General features: G+C 42.7%; 1 protein-coding gene across 1 annotated transcript in view; it reads right to left on the reverse strand.

Moving 5' to 3' along the window:
• Positions 1 to 21,936, reverse strand: part of CROT (carnitine O-octanoyltransferase) — an 80,346-nt gene that overhangs the window by 4,181 nt on the left and 54,229 nt on the right. Inside the window, exon 17 of the mRNA XM_074984794.1 lies at positions 1,075 to 1,262. Within this exon, the coding sequence (XP_074840895.1) occupies positions 1,190 to 1,262 (73 nt within the window). The 3' untranslated portion in view covers positions 1,075 to 1,189. The remainder of the gene's footprint in view (positions 1 to 1,074; positions 1,263 to 21,936) is intronic.

Consider the following 21,936-nt stretch of genomic DNA (forward strand, 5'->3'; position numbering starts at 1 on the left):
GCCAAAACGTCAACTCCTCCAGTCCTTATTGTGGGTGGGAGGGGGGTTCAGCATAAGTTCAACCGTGCTCTTTTGACATAGAGCATTACTAAAACAAGCTATTCCTTGATTGGGAATACAACAAGAAGTCCTGTGGCACCGTATTAACTAACACTTATTTTGGAGCATATGCTTTCATGCAAAAGACCCGCTTCATGCATCTGACGAAGCGGGTCTTTTCCTACAAAAGCTAATCCTCCAAAATATCTGTTAGTCTATAAGGTGCCACAGGACTTCTTGTTGTTTTTGCAGATTCAGACTAACACAGCTACCCCTCTGATACTTCATTGGGAATGACACTGTTTCAATCCTTAAAACCATGCAACAATATTAAGTTGTCAGATTTAGGTGATGTTCTTCCCAGAACAGGCCACGTGTTACAACTGTCACCTTCAGTGTCTCTTCCAAAAGAAACAAAATAAACAGTCAAACTAGAAGGATAATGTGTTCAGAGAGCATTTTAAAATTGCACTGCACTTTGCATCCAGAGTGGGATTGTCAGTTAATCACAGGTAACTTGTGATTAACTCAAAATCATTAAGCATAATGAATCACAAAGTTACATAATAAAATACAATGAAAACTTAATAACGTTTGGATTTTTCTCTATTTTTTAAATACATTGATTTCTTTAACAATAGAAGGTGAACTGTTGTCTCAATTTGATTACAAATATTTGCACTGTAAAATTGATAGAGTATATTTCAGTTTACCTCATGCAAGTACTGTAGTGCAAATCCTATGCAGTGCCAAGTGCAAATTTAAATAGCTTTGTTACATAACTATACTCTACAACAAAACAATGTAAAACTTTGAAGCCTAAAAGTCCATTTGATTTACTTTTTGTTCAGACAAGTACTAATCTCAATGTTTGTTTACAAGATTTATGGGAGATAATCCTTCATGTATCTCGTTTATGTCACCTGAAAAATGAACAGGAGCTGAAATCTGCATTGTTTTATTCTGTTCTTTTCACATGTTGACGTGTCTGCCTGATATGGAATTCAAAATTGAAAACTAAGAGATACTACTTACATTTTGGTAACACCCTGAATACGCTAAGCTCTTGGGATCATGTACCTCTTCTGTCTCTTCTTTATTTTTTGGCCTTCCCATCTTTCTTTTCTGGCACCTTTTGCTTCTTTTGGTTTCATCTCTCTTCAGATTGCTGCACGTCTCCATTCTTCCACCTTATATCTTTCTGCACGAAAGTGTACGTACATCTTCACCAAAGGGGACACAAGAATAGAGGAGAGTGACAGTGTAACTAATGTAATCTACCAGTTCATCTTTTCATTCGTTTCCTTCTGACTGGAAAAGGGAAATAAAAAAAAAGGTTTAAAGACATTGTTGAAAGGAAAAGTTGAAAGAGGTGGGAGTCACTGTACACCAAGACTCCTTTGGAGCAGGGCAGCCATTCTTTCGTCTCCCTGTTCCTCACCTCTTACAAGTTTGAGGATCCTAACTTTGCACTCAAAGGACAGCTCTGCAGGTATGCCTATACAATCCTGGATAAGCCCCACTTGTAATCACCAACAGGCAAACTCAAACCTGGGACCCCTGGAGATTAGTGCAGGAGCCTCTACAGTGTGAGCTAAAAGCCAGCTGCCTCTCACCTAAGGCTGTAGAGCAGACTCATTCTTTCTAGGTGCCACTACATGGGACAGTGACCCACACCCAGTACATGTTTGGGTTGTACCTACACTTTAAGGTTGGGTCCCATCTTGAGGAAACATGTTAGTGCCAGCTCTCATTGGCTGTGTCTACACTAGAAGCATCTGCCTACAGAAGTTACTGTCGGAAGAGATGTTCTGACAAAATTTCTGAAGACAGAGTGCATCTACACATGAAAGCAGATTGATCTTTTGACCTGCTCTGTTGACAGAAGGGCCCCCCCAGAGCACCTACAAGGATTTTTTTTGTGAATAGTTTCTGCATTTTTATATGTAGATGCTCCTGAGTTTTGTCAAAAGAACACCAGTTTTGTTGACAAAACTTTCTAGTGTAGACATAGTCATTGAATTAGCATGCTAAAAATAGAGTGGCTGTGGCAGGGTGAGCAGTGGAAGGGACTAACTAGGCTGTTTTACATGACAAGTATCCTTGATGGGCATGCACTTGAGGCAGCTAGCCCCCCACCCGCCACTGGCCATACTCTTATGTGTTATACATTGCTCTAGAGTGGTTCCTAGACATAGCCAAACCATTCATATTTCCTGGCATCTGAGACCTGTTAAGAGTATTAATCTGTTAACCCTTCTTCCAGAGACACGTAGCAAATAGCTGAGAGGATTCAAGTCATAACTGCCTTCTATCTTATATTTATTAAAAAAATTGCATTTGTACAGCAAATTTCCTTTGAGGTTTTATCAGAACTTTACAAACTAATATATTATGTCTCATAGTACTCCCTTAAGTTATGTAACTATTATAAACTTGGAGTTACCAAATTCATGGTCCGTTATGGTCAATATCGTCATGAGAGGTTGAAAATGGTAAATTTCATGATTTCAGGAATTTAAATCTGAAATTTCATAATATTTGTAATGGTGTGAGGTGAGGGACACGGGGGCATTTGCACTGTTGTTGTGGGAAGGATTACTGTCGTGCTACTCTTCTGCTCTGCTTGTTGGCAGTGGTGTCTCCTTAACAACTGGTCACTCAGTCAACAACTGCTGCTGTCTGTCTGCCCTGCTCTGAAGGCAATGCAGAAATAAGAGTGGCAATACCACAACTGCCCTTAAAAGTAAACTTGTGACCCCCCTCTCTCCCCTGCAACTCCCTTTAGGGTCAAGACCGCAATCTGAGAAATGCTGGTCTCATGAAATGTGCACAGTATGGGGTAAAAGCACACAAGACCAGCTTTCACAAGGGTTGGTGGATACCAGATTTCATATTTAATGACATGTTTTTCATGGCTGTAAATTTGGTAAGGCCGTAATTATTACCATTGTACAGAAAAGGAAACTGGCAAAGAATTGAGTGACTTACCCGTTGTCACAAAAAGAGCTAGTGAAATATCTGTTACATTATTTTATGCCCTACTCATTGCCAGAAGAATTACTTAAGTTCTCACTGGCAATTCTTGACCTAGTAGCATACACAGGTTTATATTCCAACTGCACCTTACAACAAATACAGTATACCTCAGCTGATTCAGGAAAGCGAAAGCACAAATGGAACTGCAGCTGACAAAGGATGTGAAGCATAACAAGAAGGGTTTCTACAGGCATGTGAACAATAAGAGGGTTATCAGGGAAAGTGGGGCCATTATTGGATGAGAGAAATAACCTAATGACAGATGATGATAGAAAAGCTGAAGTACTCAATTTTTTTTGCTTCAGACTTCAAGGACAAGGACAGCTCCCACACTAAGGTGCTAGACAATGCAGTATCAGGAGGTGGAAGGCAGCCCTCAGTGGGGAAGGAACGAGTCAAGAGCTACTTAGAAAAACTAGATGTGCACAAATCTATGGGTCTGGGTTTAACGCACCCAGTGGTACTGAGGGAATTGGCAGACATCACTGCTGAGCCTTTGGCCATTATCTTTGAAGACTGCTGGAGATTGGGAGAGATCCTGGATGATTGGAAAAAGGCAATGTAGTGCCCATCTTTAAAAAAAGAAAAGACAATTCAGGGAACTATAGACCTGTCAGCCTTACCTCAGTCCCTGGGAAGATAATGGAGGGGATCCTTAAGGGATCCATTTTGGAGCACTTGGAAGAGGGGAAAGTAATCAAAAGTAGTCAATGTGGATTCACCAAGGGCAAGTTGTGCCTGGTAAATCTGATTAGTTTCTGTAATGAGGTGAAAGGCTCTGTGCACATGGGGAAGTCAGTGGATGTAATATACCTTCTGCCACAACATTCTTGCCCATAAGTTAAGGAAATGTGGATTGGATACATGGACTGTAAGATGGATAGACAGTTGACTTGATTGTTGGGCCCAACAGGTGGTGGTCAATGGCTCAATATCTGGATGGCGGTTGGTTTCAAGTGGAATACCCCATCTTTCAACATCTTTATTAATTACCTGGATGAGGGGATGGATTGAACTCTCAGCAAGTTTGTGGATGACACCAAGCTAGGGGGACAGGTAGAGATGTTGGAGGGCAGAGATAAGATCCAGAGTGACCTGGATAAATTGGAGGATTGGGCCAAAAGAAATCTGATGCAGTTCAACAGGGAGAAATGTAGAGTCATGCACTTGGGATGGAAGAATCCCAAGCATTGTTGTAGGGTGGGGACCGACTGGCTAAGCAACAGTATAGCAGAAAGGGACCTAGGGATTATGGTGCATGAAAGGCTAGATATGAGTAAATAGTGTGCCCTTGTAGCCAAGAAGGCTAACGGCATATTGGAGTGCATTAGAAGAAGCATTTTGAGCAGATCTAGAGAAGTTCTTGTTCCCCTCTATTCAGCACAGGTGAGGCCACATCTGCATCCAGTTTTGGGCCCCCCCAATACAGAAAGGATGTAGATGTGCTGGAGTGTTCAGTGGAGGGCAACAAAAATGATTAAGGGGCTGGAGCACAGGACCTATGAGGAGCAGCTGAGGGATTTGGTCTTGTTTAGTTTACAGAAGAAAAGACTGAGGGGTGATTAAATAGCAGGCTTCAACTTCCTGATGGGGAGCTCTAAAGACAATGGAGAGAAACTTCTTGGTGGTGACAGACGGCAGAACAATGAGCAGTGGTCTGAAGTTACAGAAGGAGAGAAGTAGGTTGGATATTAGGAAAAACTACTTCACCAGGAGGGTGGTGAAGCACTAGAATGCGTTGCCTAGAGAGGTGGTAGAATCTTTATCCGTAGAGATTTTTAAGTCCTGGCTTGACAAGGTCCTGGCTGGGATGACTTAGCTGGGGTTGATCCTGCTGGAAGCAGGGGCTGGACTCGATGACCTCCCGATGTTTCTTCCAGCCCTATGATTCCATGATTCAAAGCAGCTCTGTCCTGCTGCTTCCCTACACTGAGTGGATGAATCCATGAAAACAGTCAGCTGCTAAAGTCCTCCTCCTCAGTGCATCACTAGGTGTCAGGGGAGAGCTCATTCAAGCCCTGTTACAATTGCATAAAGCAGGGGAAAAAAAACTCAGAACCAAAGATGAGTTTACAGGTTGGCAGTTAGGAATTTATGTAGATTATATTCACTTGCAAGAAGAGCAAATTTGACCTGAAGTCTCTGGAAGACAAAGATGATGCCCCATTAATGCATGTTTAGAGTAATTTTTTCAGACCAACACTTCAAAATGGTATGAATTTCCAATAGACCCTAAAGGAAGTCTGTGTTTCTCTTTGCATAGGAACCTGAATATTGCACTGGGTTGTCTAAATGGCAGTGTTTTAGATATGAGCCTGTTCAATACTTTCATTATCTAGACTTACCATTAAACGATTTTGTCACTACATATTCTTGTGTGTAGTTGAGCTAGGCAATTGTTCTGTTTTTGTTTAGGAGAAAAAAAAAAGACTAATTAGAAAATAATGTACCATTGAACTGTAGCTTTTCTTTTCCATTGTTTTATCCAGCTGAAGGATGGAAGTTAAATACACTCATTTCAGTTATCTTTTTGTTTAAGGCAGGAAGCCTAAGATTTATAAACCCTGAAGTCTTAAGTGGGTTACTAAACATTTGTCACTCTTAAAATAAGCTAATTTGATTAATGAGGAATTATACATATCTAATTAAGAATAAATTTAATTAAAACGAAATATAGTTTTGCTTACATGATTGCATACTACAGAGGCAATTCAAACCAGCCTCACTGATTATTCAGAAATTACAGCTTTTCTTTTATGAAATTAATTTCCTCTGCATAATACTTTTTAATTAATCACATATCCAAATAACTGCACAATTAGTGTCAATGTTCAGGAACAACTGTAGAAGAAACGGGAGTGCAGGGAAATACAGAGCCAAATCAGTTGCTGTGGAGTTTCACCCTCACTTATTTGACTTTTAACCCTTACTAATTCACTTTCCTGTTACTTTCTTTCCTATTTTTGTTTACTTCTGCTACTTTTATTTCCAGATCACCCTGTGGCATCATCTATATCTTCACAGCAATAGGTGGGTGTGCGTGTAGGGGGATAATCTTGGCTAAAATTTTAAAAATTAACTATTATGCCATACTACGAAAAAAAATGAGTATATAATCAGACAAAAATATCATATTGCCTCTATACAAATCCATGGTATGCCCATATCTTGAACAGTGTGTTCAGATGTGGTTGTCCTATCTTAGAAGAGATATTAGAATTGGAAAAGGTATAAAAAGAACAACAAAAATGATGACGGGTATCAAATAGCTTCCAAATGAGGAGATATTAATAAAACTAGGCCTTTTCATCTTAGAAAAGAGATCACTAAGGCTGTTTGTACACAGGTCACTTCCTTCAGAAGTGGCATGCAAATACACAGAGCGAAAGATGCTAATGAGGCGCAGATGCAAATTCCCAGATGCTAATGAGGCGCAGATGCAAAATTTTTGGGAAGAAGGGGCCTCTGGAAGAAGCACGTCCTTCTGGAAGCCCCCCTGGGGCTGTGCTGTTACACAGCGTTTTGGAGTCTGGAAGAATGGTCTTCAGGACTCCAAATCATGTGATGTTATGCTAATGAGGCGTGGGGAATTTGCAACCATGCCTCATTAGCATCTTTCACTCCGTGTATTAGCATGTGTAGCCAGACAAAGTCTCCCCCCTTACAAGCCAGCTTGCTTGCTGCCCGCCCCCCTCGACTGAGGAGCCTCACAAGCACACAGGGCACGGAAACGGCTGCTGACAGCACAGTCTTTTGATGCCTCTCATTGAGGCCCAGATGTGCTAGCTTATCGTGACCCTGAGAAACAGAAAGTACAGATAAAAGGCTAACAGGCCAAACTGTCAACAAGAGAGCGGGGGGCAACCTCAGGAAATCACCCCAGCTGGCATTGATGGATATGACGACCACACAGCCATCCCAGAAGAGGAAGTCTCCGCCCACACAAAAAGAATGTCCTGTACTCCTAAATTGCTTATCTCCTGTCTTACAAGTACAAATTAAGTAAGAATTGCCCTTGTAACAAACTGGCGTCACAAAAGACAGACCAGTACGGTCTGGCACCATAGATAAGAAAGAGAATACGTAACCTAAAAGGGGTATAAAAGGTGGGCCCAGCAGAACTCTAACTTTGAGTGCATTCCACCAATTACCTGCTGGTCGGGTCAGGTGATTGCCTCCCGAGGTCCGCAACTGCCCAACCTCGTATTCATCTTTCCGCAGAATTGAGTGACTGATCCAGCTTGGTTATGCTGGTATTGAGAGACACAGGGAGGGTAAGATATACCCATGTTAGGTCTCCGTTTTTTGTGCACAGTTAAAGAATTAGAGCTCTGTAACTAGATGTCGTTGTATCAAGATATCATTGTGTTAGATGGTAACAAATATCTTTGTATTGGATTGTAACGTAACCTGTTAACACCTGTACTTTGCTAGCATATAACAAGTAGACAATAACCTTTTGTAACCACACGCTTATAACTGTAGCTTAATAAACATGTAAACAGTTAAGATCTAAGCCTGACTGCTGTTACCCTTTTGTCACTTCAACACAGCTGGCACAATAAAAAGAACTTTAACCATTTGGTTACCACAGCCTGGCCGTAGGTGAGAGCGCTAGGAGCTCCCTGCTCTAACAGTAAAAAACTGGGTTGTTTAGGACCCAGGGGAATCCATCAGCCTGTCCTGGCTGCTTGCAGCGACGAGCTCCCTGCTCTCGCAGTTTTAAACTCGGATGGTAACAAGGGCATAGTTGGTACCTCACTGCACATTGCCCGGCCACCAGCTAACAAGCATGCCACTTCCGAAGGAAGTGGCCTGTGTAGAAAAGGCCTTAGAGAGAGGTGGTAGGTCTATAAAGGCATGTCTGATGTGGAGAAAGTGATATTTACTTCTCATAACACAAGAATTAGAGAGGGCAAAATGATAGTAAGTAACAGATTTAAAACAAACAAATTCTTCACACAATGCACAGGCAATCTGGGGAACTCTTTGCCAGAGGATGCTGAAGGCCAAGACTATAATGGGGTTCAAAGAGAACTAGATAAAGTCATGGAGGATAGCCAGGATGGGCAGGGATGGTGTCAGCTTTTGTATACCAGAAGCTGGTAATGAGTGACAGGATGGATCACTTGATGACTACCTGTTTGGTTCATTCCCTCTGAAGTACCTGGCACTGGTCACTGTCAGAAGACAGGATACTGGACTAGAGGTACCAGAGGTCTCACTTATTGTGGCTATTCTTATACTTTCACTTTTGATATAAGGAATCTTCATATTACATTATTTCTTTTAATAAACTATGGACTCTTGGTGGGATTTTCAAAAGCATTTAGGGGATTAACCAGCCAAGCCCTCTTTTAATAGATGTTGGCTGCTTAAGTCCTTTAGCCACTTTTGAAAATCCCATGCTATTATGTTTTATTATGGCCTCCAAAGGAGCAAAATCAATAGGAGTTAGGTGCCAAACTGACATCTGTGCCTTTGAAAGTTCGTAATTTTTGAAAGTGACTAATAATATTGGATATCCAGTTCTGGAAACCTCAAAGAGGGTTGATTTTTTTTTCCCCAAAAAATTCTGAGCATACACCTTTTGAAAATCAGGCTGTTTAGAATTGAGCACTCATGGTCAGTTAACAATGAAAATGTTAATTATATGATTTTTATTACATTTATCCCACGCTCTTTTTATCAGATCAGAATTAGAAAATGAAGTGTGATTTTATTTTTCTATTACTGGGCCTATGCTTTTTGTTGCTGATTGCTACTGAAGCCATAGAAAATATTCTAATTGTTGTAACTTTGACCCAGGAAAGAAAATTTGAATTTATGTATGGACAGAATGTGCAAGTATGATACAGGTAATAAATATAAATATTTGAAAAACTCTAACTTGTTTTAGAATTGAATGAAAATTTTCACTAATGGACTAAACATTTATTTGCTGCAAGTGTATCACAAAATATCCTACATCAAAATCAGTGTTGATAATAAAAATATGCCATATCTTCTGTTTCAAACAAACAATTGTAAACACAGTCATTTCTGGTCTTTGATTAAATTAATTTTTCTTTACGGCCCTTATGATATTGTTGTTATTTGGTTGGTCTTCACCAGCATATGTTCTAGAACTCTTGTAGTTCATTTAGCAATTTTTGTAACCAGAATCCTAGTTTTGTGTATGTTCATGGACTTCTTTGTTGTATACTCAGGCAAAAAGCCAGAGAAATTTTGCATTGGTAAGAACTGAAGGAACAAATCCCAGAATTATATAGTAGTTTTGTAGACTGCTGACCAGTTAAGATGTTTCCTCAGCCTAACAATACAGGCAACTTAAAGCATCATGTCATGTTTGGTTGGGTCTTAACAAAGAACAGAATAGAGCTCTACTGGGATCAGTCTTACTCCCTGGAGAATCAGGCCTTCTTAATGATCTTCTTCTTGTGCTACAAGATTGTACAATTTAAAAAACTGTTTATTTAAAGTCTGGAAAGTTGTAATAATTTATTATATATAATGTTAACACAATAGTGCTCTGATCCTACTGACAGAGACCAAAAACTACATGATCTCTACCAAATATTCACAAACCTGAATTACCCACCAGGAGAAATAAAAAAAACAAATTGACAGAGCCAGACAAAATACCCAGAGACCAGCTACTCCAAGCTAGGCCCAAAAAAGTCAAGAACAGAACATGACTGGTCATCACCTACAGCCCCCAACTCAAACCACTGCAATGCATTATTAAAGACCTACAATCTATCCTTAATCAGGATGCCACACTCCAAAAGGCCCTAGGTGACAGGCCTGTTCTCTCCTACAGACAACCTCCCAACCTTATGAGGATTCTCACCAACAGCTACAGTGTACACCGCAGGAACACCAGTCCTGTGACTTTTCCTTGCAACAAAGCCCACTGCCAGCTTTGTGCACATATCTATTCTGGAGATACCATCACTGGACCTAACCAGGTTATTCACAGAATCACGGGCACATTCTCATGTTCCCCAATTAACATCATATATGCCATCATGTGCCAACAATGCCCAGATGCTTTGTATATTGGACAAACTTCAAACTCTCTCAGACAAAGAGTTAACGGGCACAAACAGACATAAAAACGCTCCTGATCCACAAACCTGTTAGCCAGCATTTTAATGGAGTGGGCCATTCTGTTAATGACTCAAGAGTTCGCATGTTATGGAAGAGGAATTTGCACAACACTCTTCAAAGAGAGGCTGCTGAACTCTTTTATATTCAAATTTGACACATTAACACATGGTTTGAACTGAGATTGGAATTTTCTGGGTCACTATAGGGACTCGTTTGCATACTTGGCTTAATCTAAGTCTTGGCTCTCCCCCCCCCGCTTCTGCCCCTCTGCTCTCTGATTTGCTCACCTTGATTTTTTTTTTTCTGATTTGTCCACCTTGATTACTGTTTTTGGTTCTCTGTGCCTTAAATATTGAGTCTCTTCTGGTGTGGCTATGGTCTGAAGAAGGGGGTCTGTCCCATGAAAGCTCACCTAATAAATTATTTTGTTAGTCTTTAAAGTGCAACTTGACTGCTTTTTGTTCTGATAGTGTATAGACTAGCACAGCTTACTCTCTGTTACTGTCTCCCTATTGTTAGAATTGGAATCTTGCGAAAAGTTAACAACTGCATTAATAAAAGGAAAAACTGAGTTTGGAACAGAGGCTCATTTCTCTGTTTAATAAAAGTGGATACCTTTATCATAGTACAAGACTATGTACTTATAGACTATGGACTCACTACTTTGATATTGAACAACTATTATTTTAGTTTTTAACTCTAGCCATCCCCGAATGACTTTGTACCCCTGCGTCCCTAATCTTAGCACCTGATAGTTTTATTTTCTCTCGTTTTGTTCTCTCAGGGTGTTTTCTGCTATTGTATTTGGTACAGTGGCACTAGGACAAGCCAGTTTGTTTGCTCCAGACTATGCCAAAGCCAAGATGTCACCAGCACACTTGTTCATGCTATTTGACAGAGTCCCATTAATAGATAGTTACAGTGAGGAAAGACTGAAGCCTGTAAGTTGAGCACCGTGTCTTGGACAATATCACCTACTACATTAAATGATGTCGATACTCATGTTTTTTTCCTCATCCACAAGTTCGATGTTTAGATTAACATTTGCATTGTGTTTCATCTGAAAACTGCGTGCCAAATTCTGCTTCTTGGATCTACTTTCTGTCTGCTCTTTTCTCATACTTCTTTGTGGAGAACAGTCTCCAAGGTCCAATGAAAATGGGAACTATGCTGCAGGGCAGCTGATTCGCCTTCTATGCAGTAGGAGAAGATCCATGCGTGGACCTCAGACATATAATCAAGCCCTACCTTAGCCTTGTAAAATGGTACAGGATCCAAACTGAATGCAAGACATTAATAATAAATGATAGTGTGCTATAGGAGCTAAGAAGTAGGTGAAGCTAGAGGGACATCACTCAAAGAGGCAGACAGGATGCTAGCAGTTCAGTATATTATTTTTAAAGGCCAGAGATGTGCATGGTGGTACACACAAATAAAGATAGCAGGACTTAACGTCAAGGAACTTACTATCTGACTAACAGTTCTAATTTTTAAAATAACATCAAATGTAAGAATATGTTGTTAACACTTACAAGAAATCATCAGTGTGATAGTGTTTTGGGGGCATATATGATAATCACACAATAATTTAAACTGAAAGAAAAGTAAGGCAGGATTTCTTTGACACACAGGCCAAGAATATCAGAAGCAGCTATTGTTATTCGGTGTTTAACTTGAGACTTTGAAAGGAGCCTGATTTACAGAAAGCATTAGACAAAGCTGGAGAACGAAAATTATCATCATTTTTGAAAATCTGACTTTATGTTTAAACAAGAGTGAAGCAGAACTAGTAGAATCAGTCGTTAAAATATTTTTACACTGTGTGTTAATTTTTGAATCACCACAAAAAGGACCAGATCCTGGCTGTACTAAACTTAATGGCAAAATTACTACTGAAATCAATACTAACAGGATGGTTCTGGTGCTTGACATCCTTTATGATCTGTCAGAATTCTCCTAAAAATTGATGCTAGGTTACCATTTCAATTATAGGAAATCTTTGGTGGCAACATAGCATTCAAAGAAGTGGTGTTTAACTATCCAACTCGACCAGATGTCCAAGTGCTCCAAGGCTGGAACATTAAGGTAGAAAAGGGACCGACCCTGGCGCTCGTAGGCAGCAGCGGCTGTGGAAAGAGCACCGTGGTTCAGTTACTTGAGAGATTCTATGAGCCTCTTGATGGAGAAATGTTAAGTGAGTCCTTGTGAGAACCTGATTAAAGGGTAACTTACCTGTCTTACTCTTGTTAATATAATAGAAAACAATAGGTGCTCTTCATGTTTTTATACGCTCTGTAAAAATTAAGCGGAGGCATAAGTGAATTTTTTGGGTTCTGTGTATAATCATAGAAAAGGAGACAGGCTGCAAAATTTTCCATACTGTCTATTACCTATACTGTTAGATATAATGATTGATGAATTGGGTTTGTGGAAGTATAACATTGTATAAGTATAACGTTGTATAAGGGGACATGCTGGATACATTGTATATGAGAGGGCATGCCAAAACATGTTACAAAGTATCTGAGGGAGCACACGTAGGGACAGTTAGCTTTTGAATGGAGAAGCAATTAAGATGGAGCCAGCACGTCTAAGAAGCAGGCATCAGAATGGAAGGTGTGAAGGGCAATTAGTTAAGTTAACTGGAAGCTGTTAAAGGAGATTGTTAAGGGTGGCAGGTAATTGAAGATATGTAACTGGTCTCAGGGATCTCGAAGGGTGGTGACTAAAATCTTTTTCTTCTTCTGTCTGTAACTTCTCTGTAACTTGTTCTCCAAAAAACTGTATAAATTAAGAGACACAAGCCCCACTCGGGGGGCTCACTTCTAAATGTATTAGCAGAGCGGCTTTGCTAATAAAACAGAGTGGTCTGATAAATTGTGAGTCTGAGTCAAACTTTGACAATTTGGAGGTCCCACCGAGATGGCAAGCGGCTTCGCTGAGGCTGTGTGATCCCTGACTGCCTTGCAGGACGATCGTGGCAGCCGGCGCCTGGACGCTTAGTCCAAGCGATCCTCCACAAGACAGAAAGGTACACAGCAGCAGCGCAGTCTACGCCATTGAACTTGTTGGTTCCCACTCTGTTCGGGTAGGGATCTTTGGATCCAGCTTCTGGAATCAGACGTCTCAGGTAATTATTATTTTTGTGCTTGAACCGGTTTGAGGACTGTCTTGTCTTTCTGTCTATCCGTCTTCCCTGTGGTGTGTGTGTGAATCTGGGAGCCATCTCTGTCCGGAGACTGGCTAACCAAGGGGTCCCCGTCCCCACGGTCTGAATAAGTGGAATCTGCACAGCTGCAGCCGCACCACACCTTGGGTATAACCCCTGGTGTGAAAGCAAGGGCAGTTGAGGCAGTAGCCTGTGGGCTCCTTTCTGTGTGTTGCACCAGGTACCGCTCTGCCGAGCCCGAATTTCCTTCTTGTGTGAGTGCTGTGTGAAGTCCTCCTGGATGGGTAATCAGAAGTCTAAGGTAGAACAGTTCCCTAAGGGAACTCCGGCTTATTTTATGTATTTTAGGAGGGGTCCGGACTCTTGTAGGTTTCTTGAAAAATGGTCCAAATTAGCTCGAGAGAACCCCAAATTACAGTGGCCACTGTTAGGTTCTTGGGACAAGGATTGAGTGGACGCTTTAAAAAGCAAACTCGTCCTCCCAAACACCAAATTGGAGAGAGGAGAAGTAGACTGCTTCATGCAGTGGTGGGAAGAGGCAAATCGTAGATGGACTGAGTCAAAACTCACCTCTCTTAAAAAAATTCTAGCAAAAAACTAAAAGTTCAATTGGATGCAGTCTCTCCCACCACTAGTCCGAGCGCTCCCCTTTGCCCAGTCCTGTGCAATGATCCGGATCAAACCCGACCCCCACCATACTCCTGCGCAAATAAGAAATCAGAAAAAGAAAAATCTTCAGTGACTACAGATAATGAAAGTGAAGAAGATACCCTCATTGGCCTCGCAGCTCTGCAAAATATTATGAAGAAGAAATCCAAAGCAGACTGCAAAGATTCTCTTGACATCCCTTCTTGGAAAAGAGAACCTGATGGGAGGTTAATGAGAGACTCTGATCAAACTGTTGTGGCACCCTTACGAGTCCTTAAGATGGGAGAAAGTGAGTCCATATGGGATTATAAGCCCTGGACTCGTACGGAACTTTTATCTATAGTTAAAGGTTTTCCCAAACCACAGGAAAACTCTGTCAAATTTGCTGAGGAGTTTCTGTTAATCTGTGAAACCTATAAACCCTCTGAGACAGATCTCCTCCAACTGTGCAAATTGTTAGCTCCTGCCAGTTATTATGATAAATGGTTGGCTGCTGCAGACTGGCCAGCTGAGGCACGCCACTCAACCATAAAAAGTACTGGCCCAGATTCGGTGTACAGAGACCGGTGTATGGCTCTTTGGAAGCGCCTGCATCAAGCCATTCCCAAAATGTGGTCTCCTAAAACAAACTGGACAGCAATACGTTGCTGTAAGCAAGGGCAAGAAGAAAGCCCAGGCGACTATAGGTCCCGGCTAACTGATATTTTCCTACAACATTCAGGAATTCAAGAGCCTGATGTAAATGGGCAGGGGGCCTTGGCACATGCATTTGTTGATGGTCTTCTCCCTGCCACAGGCAGCATGTTAAAACGAATAAGTGTGGGATGGCAGACTGAAACCATGGACAAATTGCTGGCAGTAGCAGAGCATTGCCACCGCACTTTAAAAGGAAAGGAGGAACAGCCCTCCCAAAAGTTAATGGCTCTGCAGATACAGCATTGTTCAGGGCTAAGCAGACCACACCGGGGACAGGGACGGGGTCGCAGAAGGGGGCGGGGGGCTGGATTAACTGGGGTTTGTAACTACTGTAAACAGCCTGGACACTGGAAAAGAGAGTGTCCAAGACGACCTAATAATCATATGGGAAATCAAGTGAACCCCCCGCTGGTTCCTCCAGCTGATCCCCAACCCTATTTTTGACCCCAACAATGACGGGATGCTGGGGAACCTCAGAAAGTTTTAGCTCCCTTATTACCTCTGTCCCCTACTGGAGAATGTGTCCTGACTGTAAATGATTCTCTCTCCCTTTCCTTGTTGATACTGGAGCTTCTCTTTCTACAATCCGCACCACTGACTTGCCTGTGGTTCCCCGATCTGGAAAATCTGTGTCTGCTGTTGGCATTACAGGGATCCCTACCTCTCTTCCCCTCTCAAAACCTTTGTCTGTTCAGGTCGGTCCCCTCTCTGAGGAGTATGCATTCCTCCTCTCTGATTCCACCCCTGCAAACCTTCTGGGACGGGACTTGCTATGCAAACTTGGCTGTTCTATTTACTGCTCCCCAGATGGTGTCTATCTGCAAATCCCTCAGTCTTCCTTATGTGATTCTGTAGCCTCCCTGCTGTCTGAAACTTCCCTCTCCACTCCGGTCCCTTGCTGTCCCTTAACTCCGTCCCTAGAGCACCTAATCTCTCAGGTTCATTCCTCCCTATGGCCATCTCACCCATCTGGAGTGGGCCGATTAAATACTGACCCAGTTCGGATTACTGTAAACAATTCCAAACCTCTGCCTCGCCTGTCTCAGTATCCTTTGAATCCTGAGGCAGAGGCTGGGATTGCTCTAGTTATATCTGCATTAAAAGAACAAGGAATTATTGTCCCTTGTTCCAGCCCCTGTAACACCCGTATCCTCCCAGTTCAAAAGGCTGATGGCAAATCGTGGCGATTTGTTCAAGACCTTTGAGCTATTAACCGTATTGTCATACCTTCTTTTCCAGTGGTTCCTAACCCCGCTACAATGCTAGCGTCTATTCCTCCAAATGCAACCCACTTTACTGTTGTAGATTTGTGCTCCGCTTTCTTCTCTGTCCCAGTTCACTCTGAATCCCAGTATCTCTTTGCCTTCTCCTACAAGGGTCAGCAATATACATGGACTACCCTTCCCCAGGGGTATACAGAAAGTCCATCCTATTTTTCTCAAGCCCTAGCCAGGGATCTCGCTGATCTGGTTTTCCCATCAGGATCCACACTGATCCAATATGTGGACGACTTACTCCTGTGCTCCCCCTCTCTGTCTGCCTCAGAAACTGATTCACTAACACTTCTCACAGCTTTAGCGAACAAGGGTCATAAGGCTTCTCGCACAAAATTGCAGCTCTGCCAAACCTCTGTCACATACCTAGGCTTCCTTCTCTCCCAGGGCTCCCGCACACTCTCTCCAGCCCGGGTACAAGCCATCCTTAGCTTTCCCCAGCCTTGCTCTCCACGCCAGGTCAGAAAATTCTTAGGCATGACAGGGTTCTGTAGGCAACGGATTCCCCAATATGCTTCTCTGGCTAAACCACTCCAAGAACTCACTCGATCCTCTGTACCTAACCCCATGCCATGGCCACTTGAAGCAAATGCTGCTTTCATCTCCCTTAAGCAGAATTTAGCCTCTGCCCCTGCCTTAGGATTACCTAACTATGACAAGCCTTTTACCCTTTTCTGTCACGAACAATCTGCTTGTGCCCTTGGGGTTCTTACTCAGGAGCACGGTGACAGAAATCGCCCAGTGGCTTATTTCTCTGCAACCTTGGACCCTGTAGCCCAGGGTTTACCCCCTTGCCTACGCGCTGTAGCTGCTGCAGCGCGCCTGGTCAAGATGTCTAAGTCCCTTGTCCTCCGCTCTCCTCTCACTCTCATGGTTCCCCATTCTGTGGAAACTCTCCTTCTGCAACGCAACACTGCTCACCTCTCCTCTGCTCGCCTCACTAGGTATGAACTTTTGCTGCTTTCAGCCTCACATATCACTATTAAGCGCTGCTCCCGGTTAAACCCTGCTACCCTCCTTCCTTTACCTAGTGCTGCTATCACTGTCCCGCGCCCCGACCTTTCAGATGTACCTCTCCCTAACCCTGACTTGGTATTATTCACTGATGGGTCCTGTTATAGAAATGACCAAGGCCACCTTCTTGCAGGGTACGCTGTGGTCTCTCTCTCTGAAACCATAGAAGCTGCGCCTTTACCCTCTGTGACCTCTGCCCAGGTGGCTGAACTGATTGCCCTAACCCGTGCCTGCTTTCTAGCCAAGGGGCTCTCTGCCACTATTTTTACTGATTCTCAGTATGCCTTTGGGGTTGTGCACGACTTTGGCACCCTCTGGCAGGCTCGAGGTTTTCTTACCTCTACTGATACCCCTATCAAGAATGGCCCCTACATTGCCGCCCTCCTGTATGCAGTTTTACTACCGTCTGCCTTGGCAATTGTTTAGTGTACTGGCCACTCAGCGGCAGACACCGAGGTGGCAAAAGGTAATGCACTTGCTGATGCTGCTGCAAAACATGCCGCCACTATAAAACCTTCACCAGAAGCGTTTCTTGGTCCCCTCTCTGTCTCTGTAACGCCACCATCCCTGTCTCATCATGCTCAGCTCCAGGATTCTGCCCCAGAAACAGAGAAAGACTCCTGGAGTGCTTTGGGTTGCTCTTTGCATTCTGATTCCCTTTGGCGATCGCCCACCGGTACCTTTGTAGCCCCCCCTCTCACTCTACCCGTCTCTAGCCGCCCTGCTACATGGTGTTTTGCATGTCGGCAAGGAGGGGATGGTCTCTGCTATGAGTAAGGCGGGGTGGTGGGCTCCCCATTTCAGCTCCTTTGCAACCCGCCACTGTGCCACTTGTGTTACTTGTCAAAGCCACAATGTAGGCAAATCTGTAAAAGTAACACAAGGGTTCCGGGGTTTGCCTCAAGCACCTTTCCTACACTGGCAACTTAATTTTGTACAAATGCCAAAGTGTCAGAAATATGAATTCATTTTAGTTATAATATGTCTATTTTCGGGTTGGATTGAAGCCTTTCCCTGTCGCAAAGCTGATTCATTGTCTGTTGCAAAATGTCTGTTAAACCACATTATCCCTACCAAGGGAATTCCTGCCACTTTGTCTAGTGACCGGGGAACACATTTTACTGGAAAAATTGTTCAACATCTAAACCAGGTATTACATGTCACCCACCTGTTGCACTGCCCTTACCATCCACAGAGTGCAGGGGCAGTTGAAAGGCGAAATGGTGTGCTTAAAAATAAGCTGGCAAAAATCTGTAGTTCCACAGGGTTAAACTGGCCAGCTGCTTTACCACTGGCCCTTATGGAAATTCGGTCATCCCCATCCCAGAGACACAAATTGAGTCCATTTGAAATCACCATGGAATGCCCTATGCAAACAATGGCTACTATTACCCCAGTCCCAGACCTAAACCTAACTCACAGCATGCTCCTCCAGTACTGCAAAGGGTTAATGCGAGCTGTGAGCTCCTTCCATTCGCAGGTGCGAGCAGCTTGGCCGACGGAACCCACCTCTGCTGCCTGTCACACTCTTGAGCCTGGTGATTGGGTCTACCTGCGGCACCACCTCCGGAAGCACGCCTTGAAACCCCGGTGGAAGGGTCCATACCAGGTACTGCTCACCACCCAGACAGCAGTGAAATTATCCGGCATCGCTGCATGGATCCACGCCTCACAGTGTAAGCCAGCGCCACCTGCAGGGGACCAAGCACCTCTGCAAAACCACGCAGAACCAGCTTGAACCCCAGAAGACAAAGAGGAACAGCCTGCAATACCTTACAATCTGCGCTCTCGTAAGGGTTGCCAGAAGCAGAGGGTAAGCAAACAGCAGGACCCAACAAACAAGAAGCAGTAGTGAGCCTAGCGCCTGCTGCCTGGTGGACGTAAAACCGTGACTGCGGTTCCCTCAAAAGGGGTTGTCGGAACCAGAAAGGGTCCTGCTTCGAACATGTGTCCTTTGAGAAGCTTAATCCTCAGCTACTGTGTCCTGAGGGTCTGGGAAATCCAGAGTAACAGTGACAATTCTTTCATCCAACAACAGGTGCAGATAGCCCAGATCCTAAATATTTCTAGTTGCTGGGTCTGCAGCCACATCCCAGCTCACTCACAAGCTAGTATCCCCACCATGGCAATCCCTTTGAATTCCTCAGAGCTTGCTGAAGAACCCTATCCACTTAAAAGGACATGGAAGGAAAATAACACTTGGGGGCTGGGAAAAACATATGTTCCTAAACTTATAAGTGTGGTGAAAGGAAAGGGCCACTAGTGCTGGGTGTGTAATGGGACAGGGCTGAATCTAGGGAGAAGCAGCTGTCTCCAATACAGCGTGTCCCATGGTGTATGGAACTATTCAAACAAGGTTGAAGAATGGCAAACCGGGTATGGAAAAATAAACTTCCTCTCAACCTGGGATCAAACCAGAGTGCTAATCTAATGTTGTTAAATGTCACCAGTGAAAGTAATAAAAAAAAAACGATTAATGTATGAAATCCAGTAAGTCGTTGGTCATGGGCGTAGCCTTGACCAAAAGGGGGGATTGTGGAAGTATAACATTGTATAAGTATAACGTTGTATAAGGGCACATGCTGGATACATTGTATATGAGAGGGCATGCCAAAACATGTTACAAAGTATCTGAGGGAGCACACGTAGGGACAGTTAGCTTTTGAATGGAGAAGCAATTAAGATGGAGCCAGCACGTCTAAGAAGCAGGCATCAGAATGGAAGGTGTGAAGGGCAATTAGTTAAGTTAACTGGAAGCTGTTAAAGGAGATTGTTAAGGGTGGCAGGTAATTGAAGATACGTGACTGGTCTCAGGGATCTCGAAGGGTGGTGACTAAAATCTTTTTCTTCTTTTGTCTGTAACTTCTCTGTAACTTGTTCTCCAAAAAACTGTATAAATTAAGAGACACAAGCCCCACTCGGGGGGCTCACTTCTAAATGTATTAGCAGAGCGGCTGTGCTAATAAAACAGAGTGGTCTGATAAATTGTGAGTCTGAGTCAAACTTTGACAGGTTGAAACCCTCCCCACTCAGAATAATAATTTTGTCCATAGCAGGAGTATCTTTTATTTACTGTTGGATAAATGGAGTATCTCCATGGATCACTCTTGGCACAGCCATCCTGGAACAAATAAAATTATCCTGAACAAAGCACATTTTATTTTCTTTAAAAACCTTTGAGAATTACAGGCAACAAGGGAAATGCAAACATCAACACCATTCCTCAGTGCAGGAAACATGCTTTGACAATTGTTGACATTAGCTGTACAGAGTGAAAAAGATGGTGGGACATTTTTCATGTAAGATAAAACTTCCCTAATCTGACATATAAGTATTCTTTCTTTTTCCCTGCTGAATGGCCAAAATGCAAAGGCACTAACTATCCAATGGCTTAGAGCTCAGACTGGTATTGTCTCACAAGAGCTGATCTTGCTTGACTTCAGTACTGCTGAGAATATTGCATATGGAGATAACAGTAGGGAGGTGTCACAAGAACAGATTATACATACAACAAAAGGAGCCAACCTACATTCCTTCATTGACCCTCTGCCAAATGTAAGCTAAATCTTTGTTTCTTACTCAAAATGAAAGGTAATAGAAGGAGGGAAACTAAATAGATGAAAGAACAGGTAGGGAGGCCAAGCACACTTTTTTGCAAGTGAGGAGGTAAATTGTAATGTTCAGTGACCATGAAGGGTTATGGCTAGGCTATATTATAATTTTTCAAATGTCTTAATTAAAAAAAACCAACACAAATCTGTCTCAGAACCATCTAGCCATGCACATAGCTGGCCTACAGTAACACATGATCTTATTATCTTTACATTCAGTCTCACTCCCCATATCCTCTCATCCCTGTTACATTGCGTCATGAACTAGACTGGAAACATTGAGGGACAAAGAACGCAACACTGTCTAAGCAGGGCTGAATTCCAAATGGGCCATTTGAACTCTGCCACAGTACAAATAACTTGAGAGAAAATGGTTTCACAACTGTGTTGACTTCATTTTTCTGAATTAATTGTAAGGTGGCCAAAAAACAAATAGTTTATCTGCACTGCAATGTTTTAGAATATTTCAAGGTACAGTATGAATCCCCTCTGTGCACCTCATCAGCTGCTCAGTACCAAAAGTGAAGGCTGGTGGAGTAAATTCTAGTAATTTTGCAGTGTGCACTGATACATTGATCTGCTGAGGTCAATGGACGTATAACAATTTACGTCAGTGGAAGATATGGCCCAAAGTTTAGTTAAATATTTTGATAATTTATCTTAATCCTGAAAAGTGAAGAGTCAACAAAAACCAGAACAACCATGAGAACTTTTGGACCCCCTGGCTAGTTTAAATATAAAAATTGATCTCCCACAGTAAAAACTATAGTGTTCAGCTTTGCAACAGGTTCAAATGCAGTCCTTACAAAAGCCAGTGCAAGGTATGAGTGAGCACCAACCAGTTCATTAGTAAACTGTCTGTATATTTGAAAAGCTAACATTTTTGGATGCTGCATGCCAATTGTGACCGCCCAATAGATATGTGCCTAATTTGACTTAAAACCATAATCTTTCAAGTAATGATTTTCCCTTTGAGGTACACTTACAAGAAGAAAAACGCTTCAGTGGTTAGGCTGCTAGTCTAGGACTTGGAAGACAACCAAAGTGTAATTCAGTTCCCTGACCTGTAATAGGTCCTGTGTGAATGCTCAGTGCCTTGGTTTGCATCTGTAAAATGGGTTAATACACTTGACTTCTCTTTAATAGAAGCTATTGCCACAAATGGACTGTTATCAGGATAAAAACATTAAAAATTAGGGTGCCTCCAATATTACAGTAACGGACACCTTATAAGCAGCTGTTTGTGGCTTTCAAAGAGCTGCTGAAATAATACCCAAGGGTAGAAAGCACAAGCTCCACGGGATTCTGATTTAAATCCACATCCAGGATAAAT

This window comes from Carettochelys insculpta, chromosome 2 (genome assembly GCF_033958435.1).
Source record: "Carettochelys insculpta isolate YL-2023 chromosome 2, ASM3395843v1, whole genome shotgun sequence".
In the NCBI taxonomy this organism is placed as follows: Eukaryota; Metazoa; Chordata; order Testudines; family Carettochelyidae; genus Carettochelys; species Carettochelys insculpta.